General features: G+C 39.0%; 1 protein-coding gene across 3 annotated transcripts; it reads left to right on the top strand.

Moving 5' to 3' along the window:
• The first annotated feature begins 9,878 nt into the window (after positions 1-9,878).
• Positions 9,879-18,482, top strand: LOC107818922 (receptor like protein 21). Of its 3 annotated transcripts, XM_075246920.1 has the most exons (7): positions 9,879-10,342; positions 10,761-10,916; positions 11,316-11,405; positions 11,516-11,593; positions 16,888-16,977; positions 17,084-17,161; positions 17,526-18,482. In XM_075246920.1, the coding sequence occupies exons 1-7, from the start codon at positions 9,994-9,996 to the stop codon at positions 17,981-17,983; spliced, it is 1,299 nt and encodes a 432-aa protein (XP_075103021.1). In that variant the 5' UTR covers positions 9,879-9,993; the 3' UTR covers positions 17,984-18,482. The 3 variants fall into 3 exon arrangements, with proteins under 3 accessions (XP_075103021.1, XP_075103022.1, XP_075103023.1); XM_075246921.1 differs by lacking the exon at positions 17,084-17,161; XM_075246922.1 differs by lacking the exons at positions 17,084-17,161; positions 17,526-18,482 and adding an exon at positions 11,765-11,837 and having other exon boundaries at positions 16,888-16,915.
• The last annotated feature ends 357 nt before the right edge of the window (positions 18,483-18,839 follow it).

The following is an 18,839-nucleotide window of genomic DNA, read 5'->3' as shown; positions in this document are numbered from 1 at the left end:
AGTTCGAAATAACTCACTCGACTATTAAACCTACGGGCTATATAACTTCGAGTTCGAAATCACTCACTCGACTATTAAGCCTACTGGCTACAATTACTTCGAGTTTGAAATGACTCACTTGACTATTAAGCCTACGGGCTACATTACTTCGAGTTTGAAATCACTTACTCGACTATTAAGCCTACAGGCTACAATTACTTCGAGTTTGAAATCACTCACTCGACTATTAAGCCTACGGGCTACATTACTTCGAGTTCAAAATCACTCATTCGACTATTAAGCCTACATGCCACATTACTTCGAGTTCGAAATAACTCACTCGACTATTAAGTCTACGGGCTACATTACTTCGAGTTCAAAATCACTCACTCGACTATTAAGCCTACGGGCTACATTACTTCGAGTTCGAAATCACTCACTCAGCTATTAAGTGTACGGGCTACAATTACTTCGAGTTCGTAATCACTCACTTGACTATTAAACCTACAGGCTATATTACTTCGAGTTCGAAATTACTCACTCTACTATTAAGCCTACGGGCTACATTACTTCGAGTTTGAAATCACTTACTCGACTATTAAGCCTACGGGCTACAATTACTTCGAGTTTGAAATCACTCACTCGACTATTAAGCCTACGGGCTACATTACTTCGAGTTCAAAATCACTTATTCGACTATTAAGCCTACATGCCACATTACTTCGAGTTCGAAATAACTCACTCGACTATTAAGTCTACGGGCTACAATTACTTCGAGTTCGAAATCACTCACTCGACTATTAAGCCTACGGGCTACATTACTTCGAGTTCGAAATCACTCACTCAGCTATTAAGCGTACGAGCTACAATTACTTCGAGTTTGTAATCACTCACTCGACTATTAAACCTACAGGCTATATTACTTCGAGTTCGAAATCACTCACTCGACTATTAAGCCTACGGGCTACAATTACTTCGAGTTCGAAATTACTCACTCGACTACTAAGCCTACGGGCTACAATACTTCAAGTTCGAAATCACTAAGCCTGTGGGCTACATCACTTCGAGTTCGAAAACGCTCACTCGGATATAAAAGCTACAAAGTCTGAATGCCTTATAAAAACATTCATAAGGCATGAATAAAACGAAATCTTCACAAGACAGAAAATAAAATAGAGGCAAGACGGGAAAAGAAAAGATATTTGTATATATTTACATGATTGTTTACATGATTGTTTGCAACATCCGAAATAGAAACTAAGGGACTAAGTTTCTTGGTTATCCCTGGGGGCGGTATCTTCTCCATCGGGCTCCTCCCCACTCTCGGACCCGCTCTTGCTCCCATCATCATCATTATCATCATCATCGTCATCATCGGAAGCCAAGGCTTCAGCATTGGCTTCGAGCTCCTTAGCCCATTTTATCTCTTAAGTGAGGTCGAAACCTCGAGTGTGGATCTCCCGAGGGTCGCCCTCCGAGATCGGCACTTAGCAAGCTCAAAAATCCAATGTGCTCGAGTGTTGGCGGTCTCGGCTGCCTCTCTTGCTTGTACCTGAGAAGCTTCATCATCGGCCTGATAAACGGCCACGAATGCATCAATATTAGCCTTTGCCTTTTCGGCGTCGGATTCGGCCTCAGCGAGTTCATAGGCCAACCGAGCCTCGAGCTCCTCTATTCTTCTTACTTGAACCGAGTTTTTCTCCTTCATACTAGGTTGACTAACAATGAGGCCGAGTATGAGGCCATGATTGCAGGTCTCGAGCTAGCTAAAAGCTTGGGAACAGAAGTCATTGAAGCCAAGTGTGACTCTTTGCTGGTGGTAAATCAAGTAAAAAAAACCTTCGAAGTTCGAGAAGATAGAATGCAAAGGTATTTGGACAAATTGTAGGTCACTTTGCACCATTTCAAAGAATGGACTTTACAGCATGTTCCACGAGAACAAAATAGTGAGGCTAATACACTTGCAAATTTGTTATCATTGATCGAGGAAGGAAAGATAAGCTCGGGGATTGTCGTTCAACTCTCGAGATCCGTGAGCGAAGAAGGTCATGCCGAGATAAATTCTAAAAGCTTAACCTGGGATTGGAGGAATAAGTATATTGACTACTTAAAGAATGGAAAGCTCCCATCGGACCCTAAAAATTCGAGGGCCCTACGAACTAAAGTTTCTCGATTCACAATAACTGCAGATGGGACGTTATACCGAAGGGCATTCGATGGACCATTGGCAGTATGCTTAGGTCCAGGAGACACCGACTACGTCCTACGTGAGGTGCACGAGGGCACTTGTGGAAATCACTCTGGTGCCGATTCATTAGTCCGAAAGATAATCAGGGCAGGGTATTATTGGATCGATATGGACAAAGATTCAAAGGAGTTTGTTCGAAAATGTGATAAATGTCAAAGGTTTGCACCAATGATCCATCAGCCCGGAGAGCAACTTCACTCAGTCCTATCCCCATGGCCATTCATGAAATGGGGAATGGATATCGTCGGCCCTCTGCCATCGGCCCCAGGTAAAGCTAACTTCATTTTATTTATGACTGACTATTTCTCTAAATGGGTTGAAGCACATGCATTCGTGAAAGTAAGAGAGAAAGAGGTTATAGACTTTATCTGGGATCATATCGTATATCGATTCGGGATACCCGCCAAAATAGTGTGTGACAATGGGAAACAGTTTGTCAGCAGCAAAGTGACAAAATTCCTCGAAGACCACAAAATAAAAAGGATATTATCAACACCGTATCACCCCAGTGGGAACGGACAGGTCGAATCAACAAACAAAACTATCATTCAAAACCTAAAGAAGAGGTTGAATGACGCTAAGGGAAAATGGAGAGAAATCATACCCGAAGTTCTTTGGGCATATCGAACAACATCAAAATCTAGTACAGGGGCAACCCCGTTCTCCTTAGTATATAGATCTGAAGCCTTGATTCCAGTCGAAGTCGGGGAACCCAGTGCCAGGTTTCGATATACAACAGAAGAGACAAATAACGAGGCTATGAACACAAGCCTCGAATTATCGGATGAAAAACGAGAAGCTGCTCTCGTCCAATTGGCCGCCCAAAAGCAGTGAATCGAAAGATACTCTAATCAAAGAACCAAGCTTCGCCATTTTAAACTCGGGGACTTAGTACTAAGGAAAGTCACCCTTAGTACCCGAAATCCAAATGAAGGAAAACTAGGACCGAACTGGGAAGGACCGTATCAGGTTCTCGAAAACGTCGAAAAAGGATCATACAAGCACGGTATTATAAACGGCAAAAACCTATCAAGCAATTGGAATGTGTCGCACCTAAAACGATACTACTGCTAAGGTACGACCCTCCCATATTCGTTTATATTTCGAAACTAACCCCTGCAGGAGTCCGATCAGGAGCTAGGATGGATCTTTCAATACGAAGCCCTAGGTATGAAAGCGCGCGTTGCACTTTTTTTCCCTTAGAATTGTTTTATCCCAAATGGATTTTTCGGCAAGGTTTTTAATGAGGCAACCATTGATCGTGCTAACTTAGAAACAATTCGACAGTATCCGAGGCCTCTTTACAATTGACCTCGAATACTGGGGGCATTAGCCCCTCAAATATATCAAGTTCGATGCAAGAAAGTTACTTCATAATAACAGGGTTCTGATAGGAAAAATTGCAAGAGCCAAATGGTCAAAATGAACCATGCTCATGTAGTTGTCCCGGGCCCTGACACAAAATATGGACACATGTATAATAACTTGCAAAGAAAATTTTCGCTACATCACTTCGAGTTCAAAATCACTCACTCAACTATTAAGCCTACGGGCTACATTACTTCGAGTTCATAATCACTCACTCGACTATTAAGCCTACGGGCTATATTACTTCGAGTTCGAAATCGCTCACTCGACTATTAAGCCTACGGGCTACAATAAATTCGAGTTCAAAATCACTCACTTAACTACTAAGCCTACGGGCTATAATACTTCAATTTCGAAACACTAAGCCTATGGGCTACATCACTTCGAGTTCGAAAACGCTCACTCGGATATAAAGGCTACAAAGTCCGAATTCGATCAAATTGCCTAAAGCCTTATGAAAATATTCATAAGGCATGAATAAAATGAAATCTTCACAAGACAAAATAAAACAGACGCAATACGGGAAAAGAAACGATATCTGTATATATTTACAGGATTGTTTACATGATTGTTTGCAACATCCGAAATAGAAACTAAGGGACTAAGTTTCTTGGTTATCCCCGGGGGCAGTATCTTCTCCATCGGTCTCCTCCCTGCTCTCGGACTGCTCTTGCTCCCACCATCATCATCATCATCATCATCATCTTCATCATCATCATCATCATCGACATCATCGGAAGTCAAGGTTTCAGCATCGGCTTCGAGCTCCTTAGCCCTTTTTATCTCTTCAGTGAGGTCGAAACCTCAAGCGTGGATCTCCTCGAGGGTCTCCCTCCGAGATCGGCACTTAGCAAGCTCAGAAACCTAATGTGCTCGAGTGTTGGCGGTCTCGGCTTCCTCTCTTGCTTGTACCTGAGCAGCTTCAGCATCGTCCTAGTAAACGGCCACGAATGCATCCGCATTAGCCTTTGCGGATTCGGCGTCGGATTCGGCCTTGGCGAGTTCAGAGGCCAACTGAGCCTCGAGCTCCTCTATTCTTCTTACTTGAACAGAGCTTTTCTCCTTCATACTTTGAAGCTGGTTTTCGGCCGATGACAATTGGGCTCAAGCAGCCTCTTTCTCTGCAGCAAAGCGGTCCATACCTTCTTTCCACTTCAAGGACTCCGCTTTTATCACATCAACCTCCTCACGGAGTTTCCCGATCATCTCAATTTTCTGCTGCAGCTGTGAGACCGAAAACTTAGCCATCATTCCGGTATCGAGCCCATAGGCTTTTAAAAGTATCATTACATGCTCAGACAGATCGGTCTGATCTTGGTGAGCCTTGGCCAACTCAGCTCGGAGGTCTTTGATTTCCTCTCCCCTTTGCCCTAAGATGAGTTTAAGGGAGTTCCTCTCCTCCATCACCCGTTGAAGATAGGTCTCGAACCGATGCAGCTCAGCTCGAGACCGAGAACATGCTTCTCGATGAACCGCATCGGCCTGCGAAGAAGGAAGAAAAGAAGTTAGGAAATAATAGCAAAACATGAAAAATAATATCAACAAAGAGAGTTAAGAGATTACCCGATTCAGAGCTAGCTGCACTTCACAGAGAAGGCCCGGCACGTCACTAGGGCCAGTAGCATCCTCGACCCCGATAAACAGATTACGGAAATGGTCCTTCCCTTTATGAGACTGGCTCATCTCGAGGGCCCCCAAAGCTTGGGCTTCTCGAATAGCCCCTTCGGAAAAGGCAGGGAGAGTGGGCGAATCTCCGATTACTATTGCCCCAGGTGACTCGCTTGGGGCGTTCTCCTTAGTTCAGAGAGCTTTAGGGCCAGCCCCTTCCGATGTACCCACTGTTTGTTGACTTCGGTAGGAAGCATCCTCGATATTTAATGACTCAGGGACTTTTCCTGAACCTTCCTCCGATATCTCCCCGGTTCGAGTCAGAGTCTTATGAATCACCGTCGAGTCAGCTGCCTTTGGGGCATCACTGATTTTCTTCATTCGGGCTGCCAGCACGGACCCGTTATCTTCTTCTTCGTCGTCGTCTTCATCCCTTAGACACAGAACTGATTCTACGGTCAAAGCAATGGTATTCTTCTTCGGTTTACGAGTCGTCCTCTTCTTCAATTTTGGATCTTCGGGAACGGAGGCCCTTTTCTTCTTATTATCCTTCACCGACTTTGGAACAGAGGCCGAAGCCTCTTCATCGACGGACGAGGGCCTCAAAACTGCATCTTTTCCCACACCTACATACGGGAAAATTTATTGAAGTATATGGAAAGAATCTCGTTTGAACTACCCAAAAATACTAGAGAGGGGCTTACCGTGATTTTTGGCGTCCTATCGGCCCTTTGACAAATTACGCCATGAGCACTCAATCAAACCTGCCCATCTAGCCTCGTTCTTTGTCCTCGTCTATGCTCGAGAACAGAGCCTTGGTAGCCCGACGCTGAAGTTTTATTAACCCTCCTCGAAAAAAGTGAGGACGGTACAAACGGATGAGATGGTCGAGGGTAAACGGCATCCCCTCGATTTTATTCACAATGTATCGGATCAAAATAACGATCCGCCAAAAAGAAGGATGGACCTGGCCTAGGGTTATTTGGTATTGACGGCAGAAGTCAATAAGAACAGAGTCGGGGGGACCTAACGTGAAAGGGTAAGTATACACACTTAAAAACCCTTTCATTTAAGTGGTGATATCTTCGTCAGAAGAAGGGATTATTATTTCTTTGTTCTCCCAATTGCAGTCTTTCTTTAGCTGTTTGAGGTGCCTCTCGGTTATCGAACACATGTACCTCAATACTGGCTCACATCGGCCGGAAATCGATGAGCCTTTATCGACCTTAAAGTCAGAGGAAAGAACAAACGCCCCAGGAATGCACTCCTCAGGCCGTGGCTCTACCAGTGTTTCATCGGCGGCAGACTGTGAAGATGAAGCCTTCTCTTTCTGAGGAATGGTTTGTGATGTTTTCGCCATTTTCGAATTTAAAGGTTGAGAATATAAGAAAGTGACAAAGATTTGGTAGTTTTGAAGAAGGACTTTTGCAGAGAGGAATCACAGATTTGCGAATAAACTCAGAGGGTACGAAAAGGAACTTGAAAAATTTGGACGATTGAAGATGTAAAAGTGATAAATGGCAAAAGGAAGGGTTATTTATAGATTAAAGTAATGTCGGTTCAATATCAGCGGTGGCCGACCACCATCTGACATGCATTAAATGCGTTGAAAAACTAAACCGACGGGACAACTATCACGTGCATCATGATCGAGCACAATGTGAACGTCAGCTTATATCTAATCGAGCCATTGTGAAATCATGTCGTTTCTCGCTACATCCTTCTCGAGAAACGAGGGGACTATCTCTATACGGTAAAAACCGGTTAGCCCTTAGTACGAACTGGTTTAAATGGTAATACATTAGATCGGAGAAGCATCTTCATAGTATCAGGTTGAGGTCCGAAGTCTGGTCACCAAACTTCGAGCCTGAAGGACCGATCAATATCGAGCTCGATGTTATTATCAAGCTCGAATCCAAGTTGAACTATGATGCAAAGTAAAGTTATCGAGCTTATGATTCAGAGACCGACCAACACTGACCCCGAATCAATACAAGGATCCGAGTCAGAATCGAGCTCGAGTCAAGATCGAGAGCTCGAGTCAAGACCAAAAACTCGAGTCAATATCGAGCTCACATACAAGAGTCGTTGCAATCCCACTAGAGGAGAGAATCCTGGCAGGAATTATGAAAAAAATAATTTGTCATGGGTCTCCCACTATGTATTTTTAATCTAAAAGTAGGATCCTCCACTATAAAGAGGATGGCTACGCTTTTGTAAAGGACAGTTCTTTGCTTACATTATAATTCAAGCACCATATTCTCCTATATTCAAGAGTTATTCTTTTAAGCTTCATAAATTGATTCATCTTGCTTAGTCCTAAAAATCATCTTCTTTCCAACCTTGTTTATTTTGTATTCTTTGCAATCCATATTTGATATTTCTATTTATCCTTACGATTTGTATTAAGTTATACCACATATCCTTAGAACTACGTACAAATTTAACTCTATCCGTTTTTCGGGTAAACAAGTAACAACATTATTGCAGATCTATGGATGTTCCTCTAAGACAACCCTAATAACATTATTGCATATCTATAGATAAGGCCATTTATATTAACAAATGTAATATGGCCAATTTGGCTAGTGGAGTCAATCTCAATCTATTTGCAAGTAGACTTTGAGGGTAATATTCTTAGGGCCCAAAGTATTGCATTGTATGGTGGATATCATTTATAAAAATTGTATCTTTTCTTTTACAACTTGGAGGCCAAGGCTTTTTTTGTCTATAAAAGGAAAGACTATTAGTTCGTTTTCAATACACCAACAAGATTTGAGTTTCCATTTCTTATTTCTTCCTACGTGCATCATTATATCGAGGCTCTTGTTTTTCTTATATTACTTTTAGTTTTTGGAGAGATAATAACATAACCTTATACTAACTTTTTACCCCCCAACTACAGCCGCAAAAGAAACAGAGAATATCTTGAAAATCAAGTGACATATTTTGCCTCGTAAACTAAAGATAATGTGATTACAAATAATAATAACTCAGTTAATGAAGTTGTTCATCTTTCGTATAGAGAAGGTTATTCAATCATTTTGAATTTGAGATTTGGCCACTTAAAATATGTAGGTTTAATTTATTTTATAGTTTATCTGTATTTTATAAAAATAATATGGGATACACGCGTAAGCATACCCCTTAACTAGTAGATTTAAAAAGTTCCAGGAAAAAGATCAAGCATAACCGACAAAGTATGGTAGAATTAATATAATTTGTTTATGTTACTGATAATAATGTAATTTCAGAACATGGTTTTTACGCCAGAGAAATTTTAGGCATATAGCATTACTATTAATCGCCCTAGTCTGGAGAGCATCCTATCGTGTAACCATCCCAGTCAACCTAAATTCAGTTGTTAAAAGTATAGTAATCGACTTGAGTGTTGAAAATATAGTTTCACGGTTGATGTGCAAAAGGATAGTCCAATCCAACAAGATAGTATTTAAGTTTACTTGGATCACATATCTTTTAGAAGTCCTATGCAGCATATATAGTCAACTTCTTATTTGATAGGACTCCTACAGTTTCAAAGACTCACATATCTTGTACTCTTGTCTATCGCTTATTTACGCATATCTTATTGGACAACGACCTTTATTACGTTAGCAGCCTTCTTCCAACAAACTCGAATTCGATACCTTGCCTTGTAAGAACCTTCAACAGCAACCTTGAATACTTAATTTTTAGAGTATTTCATTAGCTATCTTGAGTATATGGTTCTTAGAGTATTTCCTCCCTCTCGATAAACTTTGTTAATCATTAAAACTCCAATACTCAACAAATCAAACATTGTAGACAACAAAAAAAGATAAAAAAAAATCAATTAAAGTGAAGTGGATGGAATAATTTTTATCACAAAAATGAATAATTAGGGACAAACGTTTTCATCGTAGCTAATAATCACGCGTTAAAGATGAAATTTGTTGTAGTAAATTAATTCCAATCCACATGTAGATGGAAGACTGACTCTATTTCACCAACCGAACCCACTAAAATATTCATTAAGTCATATCAGCTGAATATAAAATTAGTCTGCATTGAGTGAAAACGAACAAACTAATTTAACTTCCCTATATATTTGTCGTATGTAATAAATAATTTAATGTGTACTACCCGATTTAATACTTATTTTAATTCAAGGTTTTTTTCGGCCTACGCCAACAATTATTTATATTCAACGGCCGAAAAGTGTATAAAATTTGTATAATTTTTATATATAACATCCCGGAATATATATATATATATATATATATATATATATATATATATATATATATTTCGGCTATTATTTGGGAGCTTTTGTTACTTTTTACCTGCGCCAGAAACTATTTACATTCGGTAGCCAAAAAAGTATATAAAACTTATAAAATTTTTGTATATAACACACAGAATGTATGTGTATATAAAAAAATATATATATTTTTTCGCCTATTATTTTGAAAGCGCATATACAATATATTTTCTCATTAATTTAAGAGCGGCTACAGTTTCATTTTCTCTTTTAATTCCCACATAAAAAATCTTCACCATCTAATTATACGTGTTCCATTTTTCAACGCACGCTGTTGAATTTATGGAGTCTTGACTAGTCTCCATTTATCATCAGATAATGACGTAAGTGTAGAAAATACATTTAATTAGTCAAGTGGAATTAATTATTTGACCTATGTCTGACAATGTAACACTACTACTTTGAAAATGACTCAAAGAGTAGAAAATATGTACTCACCCAATTCTTATTTAAGAGATTCTATACCACAAAATCCTGACTGTTCAGAAAAATGGAGATCAGTACTTTATTATGGTTTTGGGGAATTGTTTTGGTTGGTTTGGTATATGGTAATTCAGCCTGTTTAGAAGAAGAGAGAATTGCTCTGTTGCATATCAAAGCAACCTTTAAAAGTACTCATTATTCCACTTGGGTAGATAATAAGAAAAGTGACTGCTGTATATGGGAAGGTGTAAAATGTAGTAACAGTACTACCATGCCAGTAATTGAACTCTCTGTCAATGGGACAGACCCAAAACCGAATACTAGATATTTCAATGCGTCTATGTTTCTGCCATTTCAAAGTCTTGTGGTTCTAAACTTGCCTAACAGCTACTTAGTAGGTTGGTTTAAAAATGAAGGTATGGATTTTCTGATTGTATTTGAGAATACTAGTGGAGTACTTATTTTGGAGGATCTTGGCAGTTGTTGTCACGTGACCGGAAGGGATTCGAACCGTGGAAACAGTCTCTTGCAGAAATGCAGGGTAAGGCTGACAATAGACCATTGTGGTCTGGTCTTTTTCCAAACCCCGTGCATAGCGAGCGCTTAGTGCACTGGACTGCCATGCGACCAAGAAGTCACGGGTTCGAATTGTGAAAATAGTCTCTTGCAGAAATGCAGTATAAGGCCACGTACAGGAGACCTTTCTGGTCCAGCCCTTCCCGAATCCCGCGCATAGCGAAAATTTAGTGTTAAGTGTACGAGCTGTCTTTTTTTTAGTGGAGTACTTATTTAAGTGAATTTCAAATTAACTCACATGTTGAGATTATTTGACAGGTTTTGATAAGTTGTCTGAGTTAAGGAATTTGAAGGTTCTTGATTTAAGTGGTAATAAGTTCAATCTTAGTGTTCTCTCGTCTCTCAGTCAGCTTTCATCTCTCAAGTCTTTGATTCTCAGCGGCAATCCTCTGGACAGTGTGCCTACTAAACCTAGTATGTACCTAATTTCTTTATCAGTTCACTATTCTTGATTACTTTAATTTAAGTGCTTGAGAGTTATAGTAGTTTGTTTTCCCGAAAGTTGTTGAATGAATATATATATACCCATGTGGTCCGGTCCTTTTTCCGGACGCCACGCATAGCATGCACCGACAAAGTTGTCATAACCGGTAAAGTTGCTGTCCGTGAAAACAGCTTCTTGCAGAAATGCAGGGTAAAGTTGTTTAAAATAGACCCTTGTGGTCCGGGCCTTCCCGAATCTCACGCATAACGAGAGTTTAGTGCACCAGACTATTTTTTTTTTTTTTTTGGTTGAATATATCTATAAGTCCATATCTTTTTGATGTTGTTGAATGCATCTTTGTATGCTTCTCAAAGCTAATTACATTACAGGCTTTGAGAAACTCACAAATTTGAGCAACTTGGAAGTCCTTGACTTAGGCTCTACTCTCACAAATCACAGCGATCTGCAATCAATCTTAAGTGAGCTTCTCGATCTTCATCTGAAACAATTATATACTGATATGTTTTGTGCTATGTAAAGTACAAATGGAGTTGTTAATATATAGTGACATCGTTGTTCATTTAAGCAGATTTAAATGATTTCACCAGATTGAAGTATCTGGATATATCCGGGAATCATTTACATACTTTTGGATCATTTGATTACGGTATGTTGGTTTCAAGTTTTCTCATCATCTAAGCTTTACTCTTCTATTTGGATATTTCACTAATAAAATTTGCAAGAGAAAATCCCGCACTTGATTATGGTTCTCTGCATTAATTTAAGTAGTCTGATTTCATATTTCTTTGATTTATATTCGTCGATTGCTCTTCTGCAGATTGGTGCCATTTTAAAAACCTCCAAGAGCTCAGAGTCGGTAGTAATAACTTTGATGGAATGCTCAGATTGATGTGAGACTTTTGACAATTTCAACAAATCTCCACCTTGGCAAAATTCCACATCTTCAATTTTCTCTCAATAACAAATTTTGGTTGTGTCTTCATCTTCAATTTTTAGTGTTCAACAATGTTGATCAAATCCAAACAATGTTGAAACTTGACCGCAGTCACCATTTTTGTCAGCATATCAGCAGGGTTCTCCGTAGTATAAATTTTCTTCACTGTGACTCTACCTTCTTCTATGATTTCTCATACGAAATGATACCGAACATCAATGTGCTTCGTCCTTGCATGATAAGCTTGGTTCTTCGCTAATTGAATAGCACTTTGACTATCACAAAAAATTATAATATTTTTTTGTTCAATACCAAGCTCATTTAGCAACCCCTGAAGCCAAATTGCCTCATTCACAGCCTCTGTAATAGCCATGTACTCTGCCTCTGTTGTAGACAAAGCAACTGTTGACTGCAAAGTAGACTTCTAACTAACTGGTGCCTTTGCAAAAGTAAACACATAACCAGTAGTTGACCTTCGTTTGTCCAGATCACCCGCAAAATCTGAGTCACAATATCCAACTACAGACCGATTGCCTTCCTGCTCAAAAACTAACCCAACATCTACAGTACTATGAATATACCGTAGAATCCATTTCACAGCTTGCCAATGCTCCTTTCCTGGATTATGCATATATCTGCTAATAACTCCAACGGCTTGTGAAATGTCAGGTCTCGTACAAACCATTGCATACATCAAGCTACCAACAGCATTTGCGTATGGTACCCTTGACATATACTCCTGTTCAGTTTCATCCTTTGGCGACATAGTAGTACTTAGCTTAAAATGGAGAGAAAGTGGCGTACTAATTGGCTTAGTCTTCTTATCTATGCCAAAACGCTGTAGTACTCTCTTCAAATATTCTTTCTGAGATAAACAGAGTTTCTTTGAACGTCTATCTCTTATTATCTCCATGCCAAGAATTTTCTTTGCCTCACCCAGATCCTTCATCTCGAACTCCTCCTTCAGTTGAATCTTCAACTTATCAATTTCTTCCGAATTCTTGGAAGTTATCAACATATCATCAACATATAGGAGAAGATATACAAATGAACCATCATTAAGTTTGCGCAAATACACACAATGATCGTATTTACTTCTCTTGTACCCTTGCCGCAACATAAACTTGTCAAATCGCTTGTACCATTGTTTAGAAGATTGTTTCAATCCGTACAATAATTTTTTAAGTTTGCATACCATATTTTCTTTTCCAGCAACTTTGAATCCTTCTGGCTGAGTCATGTAGATTTCCTCCTCCAAGTTTCCAGTTTTTACATCCATCTGAACTAGTTCCAAATCCAACTGTGCTACCAAAGCCAACATAATTCTAATGGAGGAATGTTTTACAACTGGAGAAAATACTTCATTGTAATCAATTTCCTCCTTTTGAGCATATCCTTTGGCCACCAATCTTGCTTTGTAGCGAACATCTTCTTGGTTAGGAAATCCTTCTTTCTTTGCAAATACCTATTTGCACCCAATTGCTTTCTTTCCCTTCGGGAGATTTGCCAATTTCCATGTATGATTCTGATGAAGGGACTGCATTTCTTCATTCATGGCAATCCTCCACTTATCTTCTTCTGAACTTTGGATTGCGTCTTTATAAGTGGTAGGAACATCATCAGCTACAATTGAGGTTCCACAAGCAACCGTCTCTATGAGACTAACAGGTTTTGTTATTATCCTTTTTGGCCTGTTGGTTGCTATTGATTCAAGTTGTTGTCGAGGTTCCTGAGTTGGAATCTCCCTCTCTACTGGCTCTTCTTCTAGAGGGTAATCTTCAATTGTTTCCTCCTCTGCTTCTTGCGTAGGAAAAATAAATTTTCCCTCAAACTCCACCTGCTTTGATGTACTACCAGTTTGTTTGACATCTTCAACTGTCACCTTATCTGTTATGGCAGATTCATCAAAGGTAACATCTCTGCTGAATATAATATTCCTTGTCTCTGGACACCATAAGCGGTATCCTTTGACTCCAGAAGTAATCCCCATAAATATAGCCTTCTTTGCTCTCGAATCCAATTTTGACTCTTTCACATGATAGTATGCAATTGAGCCAAACACGTGCAAAGAATCATAATCTACAGCAGGTTTTCCATACAATTTTTCAAATGGTGTCTTGCCATCAATGGCAGTAGATGGTAGACGATAAATGAGGTGACATGCATATGTAATTGCCTCAGCCCAAAATTCTTTGCCCAAGCCAGCATTGGACAATATACACCGTACCTTCTCCAGTAAAGTCCGGTTCATACGTTCTGCCACTCTATTCTGTTGTGGTGTATGTCTGACAGTGAAGTGTCGGACGATGCCATCATTTTCACAGACCTTATTGAAATGATCATTTTTGTATTTACCTCCATTGTCTGTGCGAATACACTTGATCCTCCTGCCTGTTTGATTCTCCACCATCGTCTTCCATTTGAGAAAAATTCCCAACACTTCATGTTTCCTCTTCATTGTATACACCCATACTCTTTAGGAAAAATCATCAACAAAGGTTACAAAATAGTGCTTTTCACCCAATGAATGTGTTTTGGAAGAACCCCAAACATCAGAGTGTACATAATCCAAAATGCCTTTAGTATTATGGATCGCTGTACCAAATTTAACCCTTGTCTGTTTTTCTTTGACACAATGCTTGCAAAACTCCAAGTTGCAAGTCTTTACGCCTTTTAACAATCCTTGATTAGATAGAGCTTTCAAGGATTTCCCTCCAGCATGTCCCAAGAGCATGTGCCATAGCCTGGTTGCTTTTGCCTCTTTGTCATCACTGGATGTCACTGTCGTTGTCCCAATAACTGTACTACCACGATAGCGGTACATGTTATTGTTCTTCCGATTGGCCTTCATTACCACTAGTGCACCGGAGCATATTCTCATCACTCCATTTTCTGCAATGATTTTGAACCCTTTTGATTCTAGGGCTCCCACAGAGATGAGATTCTTCTTCAAACCCGGTACATATCGAACATCTGTTAATGTTCTGATCATTCCATCATGGCTCCTTAATCTTATTGAACCAATGCCATATGAGGTAAGAGGGCTGTTATCCGTTGTGTGGATGACTCCATATTCTCCTTCTTGAAAATTCACGAACCAGTCCTTGTCGGGACACATATGATAGCTACAAGCCGAGTCCATCAACCATATGTCTGATGATGTTGATAACTCTGTTGTAACTAATGAGAAGTCTGAATCATCACAATCAGCTACATTTGAATCCATAATAGCCTTTCCATTGTTATGTCTGCCCTTATTCTTCAACTTCGGACAGTCTTTCTTCCAGTGCCCCTTTTCTCGACAAAAGGCATATTCATCTTTGCTGGGTCTAGATCTCGACTTGGATCTTCCCTTCTTAGTCCTCGTTTGATTTTGAGGACGTTCCTTCTCCGCCCTTCTGTTTTTCTCCCTTTCTTTGTTCATAGCTGTACAAAGCCGAACAAACTTCTCTGAGAGAGATTTCGTCATTTCCATAGAGTAAAGTAGTTTCAAGGTGCTCGTACTCATTAGGAAGTGACCCCAACAACATCAAGGCCAAGTCACCGTCATCAAAAGTTGTATCTATATTTTGTAAATCTGTGACCAACTTATTGAAACTGGTGATATGTTCATTCATTGTGGTTTCAGGAACACAGGTGAAACGAAACAGTCTCTTCTTCATGTATAATTTATTTTGACTGTTTTTCTTCAAAAATTTATCCTCCAGTGCTTTCCATAATTTACTTGCAAAAGTTTCCTTTGTGTATGGATATTTCTGCTCTCTAGCAAGGTAGGATCGAATGGTACCGCAAGCAACACGATCGATAATTTTTCAATCTTCTTCTCCAATAACATCTGGCTTCTTTTCTTCAATGGCAAGATCTAGCCCTTGTTGAAAAAGAACATCTAGAACCTCGCCTTGCCACATCCCAAAATATCCTGACCCGTCAAAAATTTCTACCGCAAATTTCGCATTTGACACAATTCTTGTTATAAGCGAAGATGCCAACGATGACGTATTATTGACAGTTGATGTAGATTCTTCTTGTTTATCGTCTCTCATTTTGACACAAATATTATTTAGTAGCTGACGACACAAATCAAGATTAATTCCTTTTTGGTGTGGAAGATCAGACTAAGCTGCAACCACAGATCATACTCAGAGAGAACCTTGACTCAGTTACCAAGATAGATCTTTTCTGATGTGGAAGATCAGACTATGCTGCAACCATAGAGCATACTTAGACAGTACCTTGGCTCTGATACCAATTGTAGCGGAAGCCAAATGTATATAGTGTGAATGAGTCACAACTACTATTCCAAAAATTATGACAACCACTAAATAATAAACAAGACAATAAGACAACAATAAAAGAACACCAGAATTTACGAGGTTCGGCCAATTTTGCCTACTTCCTCAGACACAATCAATATTTTATTCCACTCCAAAATTACAAGTGAAATAATACTAAAGAGAGAAGATACAAATGTCTTAAGAAGATAAAAAAGGCAAATGAGAGGTGTTTAAATCCTAAACATTAGACCTCCTTTTATAGGGTGAAATTCTCATTCAAAATTGTCATCCACCGATGTGGGACTTTTGACAATTTCAACAGTTTTTACCTAATTTCTTTCTCAATTCACTATTCTTGATTACTTTAATTTAAGTGCTTGAGAGTTATAGTAATTTGTTTTCCCGAAAGTTGTTGAATATATATATATATACACACCTTGTGGACCAGCCCCTTCTTTGGGCGCCACACATAGCATGCACCGACAAAATTGGCATAACTGGTAAAATTGCTTTCGAGCCGTGAAAACAGTTTCTTGCAGAAATTCAAGGTAAAGTTATGTATAATAGACCCTTGTGGTCCGGCCCTTTCCCGAACCCCACGTATAGCGGGAGCTTAGTGCACCAGACTACATTTCTTTTTTTTTTTGTTGTTGAATATATCTATAAGTCCATATTTTTGTTGTTGTTGTTGAATGTATCTTTGTATGCTTCTCAAAGCTAATTACATTACAGGCTTTGAGAAACTCACAAATTTGAGCAACTTGGAAGTCCTTGACTTAGGTTCTACTCTCACAAATCACAGCGATCTGCAATCAATCTTAAGTGAGCTTCTCGATCTTCATCTGAAACAATTATATATATGTTTTGTGCTATGTAAAGTACAAATGTAGTTGTTAATATATAGTGACATCGTTGTTCATTTAAGCAGATTTAAATGATTTCACTAGATTGAAGTATCTGGATATATCCGGGAATCATTTACATACTTTTGGATCATTTGATTACGGTATGTTGGTTTCAAGTTTTCTCATCATCTGAGCTTTACTCTTCTATTTGGATAAAGGGTAGCCCGGTGCACTAAGCTCCCGTTATGCACGGAGTCGGAGAAGGACCGGACCACAAGGGTCCAACCTTTAACTATATTTTTACAAGAGGCTGTTTTCATGGCTTGAACTTGTGACCTTCTGGTCACGTGACAATAACTTTACCAGTTACGCCAAGACTCTCCTTCTTTTACTCTTCTGTTTGGATATTTCACTAATAAAATTTTGCTAGAGAAAACTCTGCACCTGATTATGGTTCTCTGCATTAGTTTAATTAGTCTGATTTCATAATTCTTTGATTTATATTCGTCGATTGCTCTTCTGCAGATTGGTGCCATTTTAAAAACCTCCAAGAGCTCAGAGTCGGTAGTAATAACTTTGATGGAATGCTTCCCTCTTGTCTTGCAAACTTAACATTTCTTCTAAGTCTCGATATCTCTAACAATCGGTTCACTGGAAATATTGCATCTTCTCCACTTTCTAAACTCACATCTCTCGTATCTCTAAACATTTTGAATAACAACTTGGAAGTCCCAGTTTCCTTTGAGGCCTTTGCTAACCATTCTAGCCTTATAGAGGTATATACTGATGGAAATATCGGTGTTCCGGAAACTGAAAGTCGTGCTTGGGTTCCAATGTTCCAACTGGAAATCTTTTCCATGTCGAATTGCACTCACCTTCAAACGCTGCCTAGATTTTCTTCACTACCAAAATCAGTTGAGTTTCCTTGTTTTTTCACTGAACCATTTAAGAGGAAGTTTCCCGAATTGGCTTTTCCAAAATAATACACAACTTATAGGATTGTCCCTTTGTGGTAATGCTTTCATTGGATCCTTCAACCTGCCTTTACATGCCCAACCTAGTGTCAAGTACATCAGTGTATCAGAGAATCGATTAAGTGGGCAACTTCAAGCAAATATAAGTTCAGTGTTTCCAAATCTCGTACTTTTGAAAATGAGCGGAAATTGTCTCAAGGGACAAATACTAGAAGTTATAACAAGAAGGAAAAGAGAGCCCATGAATCAAACACCTCAAATTTCTTTACAAGTTTCAAGCTTCAAACAATCAAGTTGGAGTTCAAGAAATCAAGTTCAAACTCAAGAACGAAGAACAAATCAAGGTTCAAGGAGTACGAGTTCAATTCAAAGTTCGTGCTAGTTGGATTCAATATCATCGTTCGTGGCAACAAATATAGATTTAAGCTCAAAGGCCCTTGAATTTAATTACTATTGGAAAGAAGAATCAGAGGATTCATAGAGATGGTAACCCTCATATTACTTGAAATCAAATACTACGATTGTTGTAATATTTTTTTGTCTCGGTTATTTTTTTGACGCAAATTTATTGTCTATGGTAAGAAGAAGTAAAAAAAAGTTCAAGTGAAGACGAGTACTTATATCTGAATTAAGTGGTGAGAAGGTATAATAAAAAAAAAATATTCTGCAAGAAATTTCCAATTCATATGTGATTTTATGAATGCAGTATCTTTAAGTTGAAGTCAGTATCTTGATAGTCATTTGTTAATATAGATTTGGGAATGAAAAATATTAAGCATTTTAATATTTTGGGAAGAGTTAATTATTAAGGCTATCATTACTTAATTATTCTTCTTTTATAATACGTCTGTAGAGAAGAATTATT

This window comes from Nicotiana tabacum, chromosome 23, assembly GCF_000715075.1.
Source record: "Nicotiana tabacum cultivar K326 chromosome 23, ASM71507v2, whole genome shotgun sequence".
Taxonomy (NCBI): Eukaryota; Viridiplantae; Streptophyta; class Magnoliopsida; order Solanales; family Solanaceae; genus Nicotiana; species Nicotiana tabacum.
This window is presented reverse-complemented; position numbering and strand designations above follow the sequence as displayed.